At 35.3% G+C, this 16,376-nt stretch overlaps 2 protein-coding genes across 2 annotated transcripts in view; one reads left to right on the top strand and one right to left on the bottom strand.

Annotated features, from left to right (window-relative positions):
• Positions 1 to 16,376, top strand: part of cenpp (centromere protein P) — a 279,625-nt gene that overhangs the window by 105,147 nt on the left and 158,102 nt on the right. The window lies entirely within an intron of this gene.
• Positions 1,802 to 16,069, bottom strand: omd (osteomodulin). The gene is made up of 3 exons (XM_072280990.1): positions 15,959 to 16,069; positions 6,693 to 7,621; positions 1,802 to 2,803 (listed from the first exon to the last, which is right to left on the bottom strand). Exons 1-3 carry the CDS (start codon positions 16,021 to 16,023, stop codon positions 2,589 to 2,591), a joined length of 1,209 nt encoding a protein of 402 aa, XP_072137091.1. The 5' UTR covers positions 16,024 to 16,069; the 3' UTR covers positions 1,802 to 2,588.

Below are 16,376 nucleotides of genomic sequence, written 5' to 3'. Positions count from 1 at the left end.
CCCTTTCTCCACCTATTTCCATTTGCCTTGGTGGAAGTACAGTATTACTTTACAAAGAGTAAAGAGCTGAAGCAAAAAAAAGGTTCATCCATTGTCATCAATGAAGACCTCGAGACACAACCTGGCACGGATGGAAAGCGTGCCTGCCCGACTGGATTTGAACTTGGGAACCTTCACTCCGGAGTCCAGCGCTGATGTCACTGAGCCATCAGCCTGGATATGATGGTGTCGAGACTAGCACTTGATTTGGATTTAAGTGAGGGAGAGTTGCACAGCGTCAGCCTCACTCTCTCTTCCCAATTCCCATCTGCATCCAGTGGCAAGACAAGAGTCGAGAACTAAGCACTAAGATTATCAAAGGCAATATACGTACATAGTCACTTTTTCTCTTCTTCCTGGTATGTATTCTACCAATGTTTGTCTCAAAGTGGATATGACTTTTTTTGTAATTTTAGCATGTTTAATATACATTTTATTTGTTAAAATAAAATTGATTGAAGAACTATGAATGGGTCTTCCATTTTTGAGATGAAATGCTTACTTTGTTGATGATATATAGTGATAGCCTAAGAGAAAATATGCAATACATTGGTAAATAAAGATATTACAGTTGGATACAAAGGCATATGTTAGTAATCATACCCTCTTGTTCCTTGCGGACAAAATTATCCATTTGAGTGTCACCTTGAAAATGTTATACTTAGCTACAATATTTCAAGAAATAATGAAAACAAAAAATTCTTGAGAATTAAAATCCGTAACATCAATATGAGTATTTAATCCTACAGAACTTCATTTCAGATGTTGGATTGCTAACTCAATCTTCCTTTTTTGAGAAAGAGATTATCTGTTATAGTTGCCAATGATGGAATGATTTAGATATGTCAGTCATTGGATTTTAAAGAGGGAATGATAGATGAGTGTGTTATAAGAAGAAAGGTTCTTTCATGAAGGGGCTGAGAGGAAAATTGGATCAGCCATGATGAAATGGCGGAGCACACGCAATGAGCCAAATGGCGTGATTCTGCTCCTATAACTTATGATCTAATGAATATGGCTTTTTATGCAAGTGTTTAAGCTTTTCAATTATATTTACTCAGATCTTTTAAAGAAACCCTAAAGAGAAAGATTTTTTTTTAAACATGTTGACTTCACAACATTATCATTCACTTATTGCAGATGAATGCTGTAATGTATAGTCAAATGTTTGAGAACATTTGTACATGGATAAAATGAGCAGAGGGCTGGCATAGGTAAAACTGCAAGGAAGGAGTGATATTGGATACTTAGAGTGGAAGACTATCTTTGGTTAATGTGTAGGTTGGTGGTTTGACTTAGACATAATCATTCCCCTGCAACAATTGTACTCTCCACCTATTTCAATGACTTTGACTTGGTATTCATATTTATGAGAATCCTCGCCATTAATTTAGTTGACAATCAATCTTTCCTGAATCAAAAATGTTCACGTTGTATTCAAGATTACTTTGATAATTTGAGCATCAATGGTATAATAATTACAAATAGAATATATATCATTGACAACAGGAATTCTGCAGATGCTGGAAATTCAAGCAACACACATCAAAGTTGCTGGTGAACGCAGCAGGCCAGGCAGTATCTCTGGGAAGAGGTACAGTCGATGTATCAGGCCGAGACCCTTCGTCAGGACTAACTGAAGGAAGAGTTAGTAAGAGACTAAGAAGGAAGGGTACTAGCTCTTCCTTCGGTTAGTCCTGACAAAGGGTCTCGGCCTGAAATGTCGACTGTACCTCTTCCTAGAGATGCAGCCTAGCCTGCTGCGTTCATCAGCAACTTTGATGTGTGTTGCCTATATACCATTGACTTTTTTTTTGGAACACTTCTCCTGCCTCAGTGTTAGTTGCAATGTGCATAGATGAGATTGAAAGTTGCAAAGTTAAGTTCTGAGTGTAGGCAACACTGTTTCTTCTAGAGTCTTGCAGTTCAGTGGCATTGCACATTTAATAGTTATCTGATGATGTCCCATCTAATAAAGATGAATGTCTTTTTCCTGAAATAAAAAATAACGCTGGAAATACTCAGCAGGTCAGGGAAGATCTGTAGAGAGGGAAGAAGAGTTGTTTCACGTTACAAAGGGAAGAGATTAGAACATGCCCTTGGAATTTCATCACATTGTAGGTGGGTCAGAAATTATGTGGATCGATTCATTAAATTTACATGGTGGTTGGATAAAAGATGATGAGAATGAAAATTACCTTGTTTGTAGGAAGAAGGAGAAGGGATGAGAGCATAAATTTCATAAATATAAAGGACATGATTGTGAGCCTTGATAACTTTTTCATTCAATTCTTAATTGAATTTTCCAAATGCTTAATTGGAAAAATTACTTGAAAATAACGAGTTAAATGATTACACTTGTCTTCACTTCTCATGAGTTTTGAGACAATTTGAAATAATTAGACAATGGAGAAATTAAACAGTAGGAATTATACATTTTTTGCTTAAGTAGCTTATATGTAGTAGGAAAAGTAGTGTCATACTATGTTTTGGAAGTTGTTAGTGCATAATATAGATTATAATTAGTAATTAATTCAGTGATCTGATTCTCAAATTGGTGTTCCAGCCAATTCAGGTGCTTCTTGGGTTTCAACAACTGGTACAGTATCCTGTTCACCGAAAAATAAGTTTCGAAGACGAGGAAAACAGGCATAGATATATGTACTTAAAGGGCGTTGCAGCTTATTTTTCTCAAGCCGAATATAGGTCAGATGGTTTGGATTCGTTATGTTGGTTGTAGGACACATCAAAGTAACATTAAGCGCTGTAAGGAAAAAGAAAGACATTATTAGCAATCAAATGAACATTGTGTGACATTTATAGATATTACTGTAGTTAAGAAGATTACAGTGGGTTCACAATCATCATGGAATGGATCAGAGTCTATGCACTTGTGTCTCCTCGAATTACAAAACATTGGATTGAACAGTTGGAGTGCCATATTGATGGAAAAAAATCACAAATTTAATCTCTCATATGGTTTAGTAGTTCGTGTGCTGATTTTGGTGCCATATCTTCCTTAATTTCTCAATATTAGATAAGGAAATGTCAAGTTGGCTTTTTATAACCTTTAAAGTCATAAAGTTATTCACAGAAACAGACCCTTTGACTGAACTTGTCTACACCAACCAAGGTGCCTACTTGTGGTAGTCCCATTTGCTTGTGTTTGGCCCCCATTTCTTTAAATCCTTCCTATTCATATACCTGTCCAAATGTCTTTTAAGAATTATAATTGTACTCAGCTCTACTACTTTCTCTGGAACTCATTCTTTATACCTGCTACCATCTGTGTGAAAAAACTCATAGCTCCCTTAAATCTTTCCCCTCTTATCGTAAACCTATGACCTCTAAACACAAGAACTTCTGCAGATGCTCTAGCTCCAGAACAATGTGCACAGAATGTGCAAGGAGCTTAGCAGGTCAGACAGCGTCCATGGAAATGAATAAACAGTCCATGTTCGGGTCAAGCCCCGTCTTCAGGACTGGAAAGGAAGGGCGAAGATGCTAATATTAAAAGATGAGGGGAGGGGAAGGAGGATAGCTGGAAGGTGATAGGTGAAGCCAGGTGTGTGGGAATGGTAAAGGGTTGGAGAGAAAGGAATCTGATAGGAGAGGAGGACCATAGGAGAAAGAGAAGGAGGAGGGGACCCGGGGGAGATGATGGGTAGGTGAGAAAAGGTAAGAGGCCAGAGTGGAGAATAGAAGAAGAGGGGAGGGAGAGGGATTTTCTTTTACCAAAAGGAGAAATTGATATTGATGCCATCAGGTTGATGGCTACACAGTGTTGCTGCTCTACCCTGACGGTGGCCTCATTGTGGCACAAGAGGAAGCCATGAGCTAACATGTCGGAACGGGAATGGAAATCGGAATTAAAATGTTTGGCCACCGGGAAGTCCTGCTTTTGGTAAATGGGGTGAGATGCTCGATGTAGTAGTGTTCAAATTTAAGATGGGTCTTACTGGTAGCGGAGGCTGCTTCGGGAGCACCAGATACAATAGAAGACCCCAGCAGATTGGCAGGTGACGTTTTGCCTCACCTGGAAAGACTGTTTGGCCCCTAAATGGAGGTGAGGAAGCAGGTATATGGGCAGGTGTAGCACTTTGACATCTTGCAGAAATAAGTGTCTGGACGGAAATTAGTAGGGAGGAACGAATGGACGAAGGAATCATGAAGGGGACAATCCCCGTGGAAAGCAAAGAGTGGGGACGAATGTAAATATGTAATTGGTGGTAGGATCCCTTTGGAGACGTGTTGGATGTGGAGGCTCATGGGATGGTAGCTGATGACAAGAGGAACACTATTACTGTTAAGCCTGCGAGAAGATTGGGTGAGCACAGTTGTCCAGGAAATAGAGGAGATATAGGTGAGGGTAACATCAATGGTGGAGTGAGGGAAACTCTGTTCTTTGAAGAAAGCTGTGACTATTCACCTTAATTCTACTCACCACCTCTACTCCAGGAGAAACATTCCAGCCTACCTAGTCCATCCTTGTAGCTCATACCCTCCAATCCCAGCAATGTCCTTCTCTGCAAACTTTCTGGGTTACTCCAGTCATTACTCATAGCACGGCATCCTGAAACACACACAATCCAAGTGCATTCTCTCCAACATCATTTATAGCTGTAACATGATGTCCCAACTCCTATACTCAATACTTAACCAATGAAAGCAAACATGGCATACACCTTCTTTACACCCTGTCTACCTATATTGTCACTTTCAGTGAACTATTTACTCATATTCCTTGACCTATCTGTTCTGCAATACTACCCAGGGTTCCTTGTTGTGATTCAATGCATCTCTTTGCACTTGTCTGAATCAAATTCCATCTGCCATTCTTTTGCCCACTTTCCCAGTTGATCTCAAATCTGTTAAATACAATGCAGAACTTTTTTCACCGTCCAATATACCACTAATTTTGGTGTCATTCATAACCTTACTAATTGTGCACCGTTTCCCATCCAAATTATTGATATAAATGGAAACCAGCATTGGACCCACCACTGGTTACAGGCCTCCAGTCTGGAAAATAACCTTCCAGTACTACCATATAACTCCTACTAAAAAGCCAGTTTTGTCTCTAGCTCACCTTATTCTCATGTGATCGAGTCTTCTGGACTAGCCTATCAAGTGGATCCTTGTCAAAGGCCTTGCTAAAGTCCATGTAGTCAATCTCTACTGCCCTGTGTATGTCAATCCTCTTGATAACCTCTTCAGGCAACTTGGTACAATTTCCTTGCCATACAAAGCCATGCTGACTCCAGTTACTTTCCCACCACTGATGTTTAGCTCACTTTATTCAATGTTCCTCGAAAAAAAAACCATTTTCCTCCCAGCCAACTATAATTACTGAACCAGAATGTATCCTCAGTAACTAAAATATAAAAACTTTTGAGTAAAGTATTGAATTCACTTCTCTTAATCCCTGATCTCTAAAATCCCTGTTTCTCTAAAAGTCCCTGTTTCTGGCATTTTCTGCTCTTTATCTCTCACCCTCCAACATCATCCCTCATCTTTGCCACATCCTTTTTGAACAAGTGTCAACATTCTCTTCTTGGTAATGAATGATGTAAAATATTATTTCAGTATTCAGGATGTATCTCTTTTTTGTCTACAGTGCCTGTTCCTTTCTTAGCCATCCTTTAGTTGATACCACCAGATTGTAATCCTATAGGAATATTTGTATTTGCAGCTCGGTTGGGGTGAGAGTTGAAATTTTGTCCCTGAATTTAAGTGAAGGTTATTTCTCAAAGGAAAAAAGGTAGTCAGGTATTGATGCAAAAACTGGGGCATTACATGGATGGACTTTATAAAATGTAACAGGAATGTTGTAAATATGCAGCAGAGGCCAGTTCATTGGCTATATTTAAGAGGGAGTTAGATATGGCCCTTGTGGCTACGGGAGTCAGGGGGTGTGGAGGGAAGGCTGGGGCGGTGTTCTGAGTTGGATGATCAGCCATGGTCACAATAAATGGCGGTGCAGGCTCGAAGGGCCGAATGGCCTACTCCTGCACCTATTTTCTATGTTTCTATGTTTCTAGATCATTCAGAATTTTTCCGATTAGTTTTCTTTAATTATATCCTATCAGAAAAATTCATTATGTTTCTTTATCCACAAATCCATACTATCTGCTGAGTATTTACATCACTTTGCTCCAAGGTGTAATTATACCATTATGATTTTAAAAATATATCAGGGCAGCATGATAGCATAGTGGTTAGTACAACATTTTACAGTACAGGCAACCCGAGTTCTATTCCCACCGCTGCCTGTAAGCAGTTTGTACGTTCTCCCCGTGACTGCTTGGGTTGCCTCTGGGTGCTCTGGTTTCCTCCCACAGTCAGAAGATGTACCAGCTGGTAAATTAATTGGTCATTGTAAATGATCCCATGAGTAGGCCAGGATTAAATTGGGAGATTGCTGGGCGGCATGGCTCAAAGGGCCAGTAGGACCTGTTCCATGCAACATTTCAATGAAAATTCCAACATTTGCTATATATTATTTTTATAAAACATGTTCCTTCTTGCACTTAATGCACTTTGATGAGTCGTTTTCAGATTAGCACCACCTCAGCATGAACATGCATTTAATACAATTATTTTAAAAATCGTTACTTTTGGTTAGTAAGAATGTAACATAATAGTATGCATACTTGTAAAATCATTATTGTTCAGATACAGGTGTTCTAGATTCCTTGAAACGTAGAAAGTTTTAGTCAGTTGGTTGTGACCTAGATTCAGTTCCATTAGTTTTGAGAGGTTGAACACACCATATGGAACTTGTTTAAGCTTATTGCGTGCCATCCTTAATGAAATGAGATTTGGAGTTTTTCTGAAGTAATTGGCTGGGATGGACGATATAGAGTTGTTTTCAACTGAAAGTTGTAGTAGAGAAGCTGGGAGGTCTCCAGGCAAGGATTTGAGTTTGTTACTGCGCAAGTTTAGCTGTAGGAGACTCTTCATTTTTCCAAGGTGATTTCCCTTAACTGCACCATCAGGGAGTCGGTTATTACCAAGATCCAAAATTGTAACATTTATCAATGATCGTATAGTATCAGCAGGTAGTTTAGTAATTTTGTTGAAACCCAAAGAAAGTCTTTCAAGACTGTTAGGTAGCGGAGCTGGGATTTCTTCAAGTTTGTTGTATGCTAGGTTAAGAGTAATCAGATGTTTGAGTTTGCCGAAAACACCTTTGGCGATCTTGGAAGACTTCAATTTATTGTGACTTAAATTAATTTCTTGAAGCAATGTTGCATTAACAAAAGCATTTTCTGGCACACTTTCTATTTCATTGAACTGAAGGAAAAGATATCTCACGTGCGCTGGAATATTGGGAATATTTGTGAGTTTTCGATTATCACAGTACATAGCCAAAGGAAATGATGGTACGCACCGACATTCACGAGCACACTCTCTGGGAAATGGTCCATATAGTTCAAAATCTATGGGTGTACGAATGCTTCGTTGATGTTGTTGGGAAGACGAATAATCGACTTCTTGACAAAGAATATTTACACCGAAGAGAAGTATGAAAATTGGCAGCCTTGTGATGAAGGCCATTCTTATGGTGACAGTTTTGTCTCTATTGAAATTAAAATGAAGGCAAAACTTAGATAATATCAACGGAATTTTTCCAAATGTTGATTTGTTTAAAAGGAGAGTGGAATTACAATCACAATGTAACTTATGATTATCTTATCCTATTGAAGGGTATTTCCTTAAATTAAAAAGTCAGTTTTATATTTTTGGGGTAAAAATAATAGACGTTTAGCTTCCCAATTAAGGGCTGCTAAAGCTAAAAGACAAATTTTAAAGATTCGTAAAGGTAATGGAAATATAGTAAGTAATTATGAAGACATTAATGATATTTTTCAGGATTTTATTCCATTCTTTATAAACCTCAGTTTCTTGCAGATCCCTCCAAAATGAAGGCTTTTTTATATAAGATTAAATCTCCTCAAATTATTGCTGAAGACCAACAGACCCTTGATGCTCCAATTGTTGAGCATGAAATTCAGAAAGCTATATGGTCAATGCAATCAAGTAAACCTCCTGGACTTGATGGTTATTCGGTAGGATTTTACAAAAAATTTGAAAAATTACTTTCTCCATACCTTTCAGAAATATTTCATGAATCTTTTGAGAAAGGCAATTTACCTTCTTCTTTTTATGAAGCTTCTTTTTCTTTAATCCTTAAGAAAGATAAAGACCCTACTGAATGCTCATCTTATAGACCTATTTCACTATTAAATGTGGATGCTAAAATTCTTTCTAAGGTAATGGCTAACGGTTTTGGAAAACATTTTATCTAAAGTTATCTCTGTGGATCAAACAGGCTTTATTAGAGGCCGTTATTCTTTTTCTAATGTTCAGAGATTGATGAACATTATATATTCACCATTATCCAAAACACCCCAATCTGTTATTTCTCTGGATGCAGAAAAGACATTTGATAGAGTTGAATGGACTTATTTGTTTAATGTATTTGAGAAACTTGGCTTTGATAATAATTTTAATAAGTGGATTCAAATGATCTATACGAGCCCTATCGCTACCGTTATCACTAATAATCTTAGGTCTCCCTTTTGTTTACTTTCACGAGGTACTCGACAAGGGTGTCCAGTAAGTCCTTTGTTATTTAATCTCGCACTGGAGCCTTTGGCTATAACAATTCGCGAAGCTAAAAACATTCATGGTATTTCTATAAATGGGACCATACATAAGACCTCTCTTTATGCAGATGATCTTCTGGTTTCTATCTTAATTCCAATATTTTGGAATTATTAAATGATTTTGGAAAACTTTCAGGATATAAACTTAATTTAAATAAAAGTGAATTGTTCCCTTTAAATGTTCCTGTTTTTATATATAATGATATTCCATTTAGAATTGTGAATTCTTTTAAATATTTGGGTATTATCATTACAAAAAACTATAAGGATCTTTATAAAGCTAATGTAGTTCCTTTATTGGACTCTACGAAACAATTATTTTCTAGATGGAATTCTCTTACACTTTCTTTAATAGATCGTATTCATTCTGTGAAAATGATGATTTTACCTAAATTTTTATATATTTTTCAAAAAATACCTATTTTTCTAACTAAAATTTTTTTGATCAAATTGATTCTACTATTTCATCCTTTATTTGGAATAATAAAAAACCAAGAGTTAATAAGTTTAATTTACAAAAATCCAAAAAAAGATGGTGGACTTGCGCTACCTAATTTAAGGTTGTATTATTGGGCTGTTAATATTCGACAACTATGTTTTTGGTTATATTGGCTCGATAAGAACCAAAAACCAGCTTGGATTAATTTGGAATTTAAAGCTATTAATCAGTTTTATTTAACTTCATTATTAGGAGCTCCATTACCTTTACAACTTGCTAAAATTTCCAATTTAAATCTCTACCTTATTATTAAACAGTCCTTATGGATTTGGTTTCAGTTTCACAACTCTTTTAATTTCAAACAATTTAAATTGTCTAGCCCTGTATTTTGAAATTTGCTAATTAACCCTTCAATTACTGATCCCATTTTTCTTTTATGGAGAAATAAGGGGATCTGTTCTTTTGCAGATTTATTTAGTGATGGTCGATTGATGACTTTTGAAGAGTTAATTAGCAAATACTCTCTGTCTCATACACATTTCTTGCAATATTTTCAGGTTAGACATTTTTTACAAAAATATGTTTCTACGTTTCCATAAAAATCTGATTTGTTGGATACTATTTTGAATATGAATCCTTTAGTGAGAGGTTCCATTGGTAGAATTTATAATTTATTTTTTACTACAAAAAGATAACCTCTCATTAAAGATTAAACAAGATTGGGAGAGAGAATTTAATATGACTTTTGTTAATGAAGATTGGATGCGAGTTCTGAAAATGGTTAATTCTTCTTCGATATGTGCTAATCATTGTTTAATTCAATTTAAAAATATTCACCGTTATTATTTAACAAAGGAGAGGCTATCCAAAATATTTCCTAATATAGATAATTATTGTGATGAGTGCAAAAATGATGTAGCTACTTTGTCACATATGTTCTGGTCATGTCCCTCACTGAAATCTTTTTGGAAATCTTTATTTTCTATAATTTCTAAAGTTTTGAAAATTAATTTACAACCTAATACGTTGACTGTTCTATTTGGAATAGTTCCGCATCATATTCAGGGTATTTCATTTTCAAACCAACATGTAATTGCAGTCACTACATTGTTGGCAAGAAGGGCTATTTTATTGAAGTGGAAAGATACCTCTGCTCCTATACTAATTCGATGGTTTTCTCATTAGTCTGGAAAAAATTAAAGTAGAACTTTTGATCCCCGATTCGATTTTGAGAGAAGGTGGGGCTCTTTTGCCAAATATTATCATTTAATTTGAATTAATTTATATGATTTCCTTCCAATTTTATGTTATATAAATGTGACTTAGCGGTTGTTGTTCTCTTTTTCTTCTTTTATACATATATATATATATATATATATATATATATTTAAATAATTGTAAGACGTATTGCTCCGGGAGTTGGTTGCTAATGTTTTTTTTTGTTTGTTTTGTAGTTAGTGGGTTTTTTGTTTCAGTTAGTTGAGGTTCTCTTTTTTCCCTCTTGTTCTTATATAATTTTTTTTTTCATTAGCACATATGATTTTTTCTTCAGCTTTATTAATTATATATACACTAATTTGTTGAACTTCTGTATTTTATAGCTGTCGAAGATTATATATCAATAAAAAGATTTCAAAAATGAAAATGAAGGCAAGAGAATGGAGAATAAATAACAAAGGAGCAATCAGTTGATATAACAAAATAGGCAGTGACAATGATACAATTCTCTTTTACATAGACAAAAGAGATTCATTCTTATACAAAGCATCCTGCTATAACTTGATGGGGTGGTTCAGGAGTGGTCAAAAGTAACTGGAAGCAAACCTTCTTTTAGACGCTTTCAATAACAGAATGATAACTCAGGCATTCCACTTGAATATATATCACTTCCAGGCGATGTTCATGTTTTTTTTCACCAGACTATGATGAATAATTGAATGCCTCTGGATAAGCACTGTACTTTCAGTACTGAGGGTTAAATCACTTACTCTTACTATTAAAACTCCTAAGTGTTTATTTTTACTCTATTGATGATTTCTGTCATTAATTTTCTTCTGAAGGCATTAGCAATTTTAATTGTAACAAGTAAAATAATAAAAATGGACCCACCTGTTTGATAGGAACTGCAGACTGAAAGTTTGACTTTCTTTCAGTTCAGACTGTCTAACATTGCCTAGTTTTCTTTATATATTTTAGAAATTGGAGAATCTGCATATGGGTGATCAAATAGGTCAATACTGAAGTGGCAGGAGCAGAATGTTACCTGCCAGCTTTGGCTAACAGAGCTTAGGAAAATTGATTGTGGAAATTAATTAGAAAGGAAGTAACAATGTAACAATTTTAGAGACTACCAACAAGATCCATCATGCAGCTGCTGCTCCACAACTGCAGCTGTCTGGGCTATACTTTAAATGACAATCTGCCAAAGCAAACTCAAAGTGTAAATTGGTGTAGGTGGCTGGCCTCATTAGAAAATACCTACATTGTTTTGTCACCAGATTGGTTCAGTTTTTTTTTCTTCATCTTTGTGGGTATCCTAACTACATGCTTTCTAAGACTACCTAATGATCTACTGTATTATGAATATCTACTCCTGTTAGGATATCTATTCCAATTATTTTTGTGTGTAGCAACAGAATAAATGGCTATAGCCACTTATATAGAATTGCTTCTGGTAGAATTGGGAATTCCTGCCTTGGCCACAATTGATAGAGCCCTTCAGATATTTAAGCTGTGGCAACTGAATATAATTTTGTTAGTGAAGGCTCTTTCGTGAACAAATTGATGAATTGCTTTACTAAAAAGTCATGTAACGAGCTTCCTCTGCTGCAACTGGTTTTACAATAATGAAGTATGGAATTAGGCTTTATGTGGGGGGGGGGAGATATTTTAAAATTTCCATTCATTTAAAATATTTTCAACTTGTGGAATATCTTTCAGTAATATCATCAGTTTTCTAGTCATAGTCACCATGTGAAGTTCTCCTATCAGCTAATCCTCAGCTTGCAAGAATTTCATAAAGTATTCATCGAAAACTGTTCAATTTACATCTACATCTCTATTTAGAGCATCAATGTTTGTAATTGCTTTCCATGAGATTAGCTGCATTGTTAGCAATATTTCATCCAAAGGGAAAGCAGGACTTTACATCCATAAGAATATACATGTCCTTTTGAAGATGAAAAGTATCTTTTTTCAGGATGTATTTGGAAGAATAAGTAATGATTTGCCTTTTGCAGCTTAGGTAATCCAGGGCCTTAGAAAATATTTGGAAGATTGTTGTGCTATTGCCTCATTGCCAAGGCTGTCTTCTGATCATCTGCATTAAGCTGATATTGACAGCTAAGTTTACGTACGCTGCAAGAGTAGAGCATTTTAATCTTATGAGTGCTATCTTACAGAACACAAGGAGCAATATGTGTGATAGGTCTAGATAGAGTAGATGTGGAGAGAATGTTTCTTATAGCGGGGGAGTCTAGGACCAGAGGGAACAGGGAAACTATTTAGGACAGAGATGAGGAGAAATTACTTTAGCTAGAGGATAATAAATCTGTGGAACTCATCGCCACAGATAGCTCTGGAGGCCAAGTTATTGAGTATATTTAAAGTAGAGGTTGATCAGTTCTTGATCAGTCAAGGTGTTATAGGTTACAAGGAAAAGGCAGGAGAATCGGATTGAGAGGGATAATAAATCAGCCATGATGGAATGAAGGAATAGACATGATGGGTCAAATGGCCTAATTCTGCTCCTATATCTTGTGGTCTTATGGTCTGTACTACTTTACAAATATTGTACTCTCTAAATTGTCGGAACACATGTGAAATCTAGTACTGAAAGAGAATAAGTTTCCTTCTACTAAACTCAAGAAGTCCTTTTCCATAACATTGTCTGTTCTGCTGTACATCAGCTTATGATCTTCTGAAGCTGATGTCTATGCTTACTTATCTTTCAACATGTTGACTTCACTTTTGATCAGGCTTTACTCATTCTTCTCCTTTTAGTTCAGCTGATTTAAAATTCTTTTACCTGGCTCCTGGCTTGCATCAGGATACTGTATGTTCGACCATTGCCTCCATTTGCTCATAGACTTATTATGATTCAAAGATGAGCAGTTTGTAGATTTTAAAACTATTTCTGCCACTTCTGCAATTCTCACAGATACTGCATCTGCATTTCTGATTCTGGTTTCATACAAAAACTTCTTTGTTCTGCAAATAGTTGTATTAATTTGGTAAGTGCAAGATTCTTCTGAGGCCTGGCCTTGTAAAAATGAAATCTTCTTTTCCTTTTGAACCAAAGTAAAAAATATATTCCTGACTCCGCAAAATAACAGTATACTTTAAAGTACGTTGTTCACCATCATATAAAGCACATTTTTGAATTTATTTGCCAGTATTCTCCTATAATAACAAAATGATTTGTGTTGTTTTGTGTAGTAAGATTTGAGTCAGCTGACTGTAAGCAGGTTCATCTTGTACTTCTAATAGTGAGGGAACAATCTAACCCCTTTTACTAGGGGGAAAGTTCAGATAAGAAGACAATTGATATAGAGTAAGTTACCTTATGTAAATTGATGGATCATGATTTCCACAGGTGAGAACAAGGCATTACTAGGAACAAGGAAATAGAGACTAAGCCATCTTTTACTGACGTGCAAAGTTGTAGAGAAGGATTCACGGTGGGCATTCAGCTCAAAATGCTGTTGAATGCATTGTTTAGATCTGATTGTTATTCTAGGATCTTAATTTGCAGCTGACCTAAAGGGCCTAGTTAATTTGGAATTAATTAGAATTGGATGATGAATCTTTGCAGAACTATAATAATAATAATCCTCCAATATACTACTGATTTTTTTTTCTTTGTTAATCAAGGACTAAATCTTTATGCCATCAGTTTTGATGACCACCCCTACAGTACCTTTTTTTTTAAGTTAGTCAGAACTGCTTGTTGTTCATGAATCAGTATTGAATGATGAAACACTTGTCCGGGAAGATCTACTCAAAGAGGACAAAGTGTAATGGCAAGTGTTAAGGTTGTTATATTGTTCTCTGTAACGTAACAGGGAAAGAATGTGGTTCATTGATAAATACATCAGCTAATGTGGTTTGTAAGATGAGAAAGTATGTCAAATGTTATTTCTTGGTTTTTGTTGATGATGCTAGTTGGTGAGAACAGTGCATCTGGGTGCTAAATCTTATTAGAGTCTCCAAAATGAGGTGGTGGTGGAGTGGGGTAAGGGAAAAGGAACCTGTGACATTCTGATTATTGCTCAATAAACAATTTTTTAAAACTGTGTTTCTGATTGTGCTTGGTCATAACACTCAAGATTCCATATTAAGAATAACAGGCGCCTATGAAACTAAGCAAGGATATGTAACTTCCTATATCTTTTATTTTCATTGCACAGCATTTATTGCATTTGATTTTCATTCCTGTGTAGAATTCTGCAAATCTTTTTATTTTCTATTGCCAATCCATTACTATGCAGTTCTTTTCCTAGGCTTTGTAAGTTATACATTCCTGCTTAATTTTGTTTTATAATTTTAAGAGTAATTGCTTCTCAAAATTTGAAACTGATTAGTTTTTGAAGACCAATGTTAAATTGCTATCTTATTTTATGAGGTACATTTATTTTTTCCCCTAATTAGAATGTGTTTATATATTAATTAATGACAGTGTAGCAAATTCTGCTAATTAATTATACTAATCCAATGTTTTCTCTGTGATTTTGTTTTTATGGATTGTAGTATTTTATTATTGCCGATGCAAAAGTATTTCCAAATGGTTAAATCTGTCTTGGATATTGCTCGTTACACACAGTTTGACAATTGAGGTACTAATAAAGTTGTGGATTAAAGATTTCAAGTTCTAGGTAGTTGTATTGTTATCTCTTTCTTGCTCAACAGTGTCATTTGTGACAGTATAATTTTTTAAAATGCTGAAGACTTTACACAGTTACAAATATTTACAAAGATATTGAAACACAGATTTTCCATAATTTATAACTTAAAATTAAAAGAAACATTAGTTGCCATAACCCAGTAAAACTACCTGAAATTGGCAATCCGAACTAATCTTTAAATTAACCATGAAGTTTTGCTGAAATAAAAATAAGTCATAACTGCATTCGTACATTTATGAGCTTCATCTGAATGAATGCCTAAAATCAGTTTTTCTTCCACCATGTAAACCGAGTTTAAAAGAAAAAGAAATTGAACCTTTTCTGGTTATAGTGTTAGAAAATACCTTTCTTTGAATTGAAGGGCCAGGCCACCTGGAGACATATTAAATCTTGAAGTTAACATTTCAATATTAATGCAGTATCAGCTGTTGCGTTTTCCTGCTTTTTGATGCAGATTCTAAATCATTATCCAGATTATGAAAATTAATATTAGTGAAATGCATTGGTGTCATTCTCTGGAGCATTCCCAAAATAATAAAACGAACTTACAAATTTCTATTAAATTTAGAAATAAAAGTCTTTTCCCATTATTTAAACATGCCACTGAATCTTAATTTAATTATTCTTTATCATGGAATAGCATGCAAAATATCTTACAAAGGCATTGGATGAAAGATGAAAAATTATATAAATGGAAGATGAAATCAATTGCTATTCTCAACTTCTGATTTAAACATTTCATCATATCTGATAAAGTGCTTTGCTTGCATTTTGGGAGTTGAAAACCTTAATGCACAAATCATTTATAGATTCTCAGGCAAGATGATTCACAGAAGAAAAAAACGTAATATGATTGTGAAAGATACTGCTTTAATATTGGTTTTCTTTACTAAGCTTATCCTTACCTTAGAAGCAATGCTCTGCTGATGGTGTCTTCATTGTATAGATTAATCTGGAAACCAAAAGCCATTTGCTCACTGACTGCTCAGTTTTATGGTTAAATGTTTTTGCCAGCATATATGAATAAGAAATCTGGAATATTTCCTCTGAGACAAAGCATAAGGAATTAATAGAGGGCTTAAATGGAACAATATGGGTTGGGTTTATTCTTGTGTCTGGATATGCCAAGTTTATTTGACTGTTAATTCAATTGAGTTGTTCATGAAATCTGAAGTCATAACCTTTTCACTAATAGAATTTGAAAGTCCATAAACATAGCTCAAGAAAATATGAAAAAAAAGAAATCTGTGTAAGAGCCTTAATAGCTTCTCTTCTGAGGAGCTCAGAAGAGGCACCATACAGGTCACAGCACTCGTTGGTATG

Source organism: Mobula birostris, chromosome 16, assembly GCF_030028105.1.
Source record: "Mobula birostris isolate sMobBir1 chromosome 16, sMobBir1.hap1, whole genome shotgun sequence".
Classification (NCBI taxonomy): Eukaryota; Metazoa; Chordata; class Chondrichthyes; order Myliobatiformes; family Myliobatidae; genus Mobula; species Mobula birostris.
Note: the sequence above shows the minus strand (reverse complement) of the source record. Positions and strands in the feature narration are given on the sequence as shown.

Excerpts from the sequence above, each read along its gene's own strand:
- omd (XM_072280990.1), bottom strand. The coding sequence starts at position 16,023 with ATGGCTTTTGGTTTCCAGATTAATCTATACAATGAAGACACCATCAGC. Across the intron at positions 7,622-15,958 it reads AGCAGAGCATTGCTTCTAAG|AGACAAAACTGTCACCATAA; the intron begins GTAAGGATAAGC and ends TAATTTCAATAG. Across the intron at positions 2,804-6,692 it reads GAACAATAATGATTTTACAA|CGCTTAATGTTACTTTGATG; the intron begins GTATGCATACTA and ends TTTTCCTTACAG.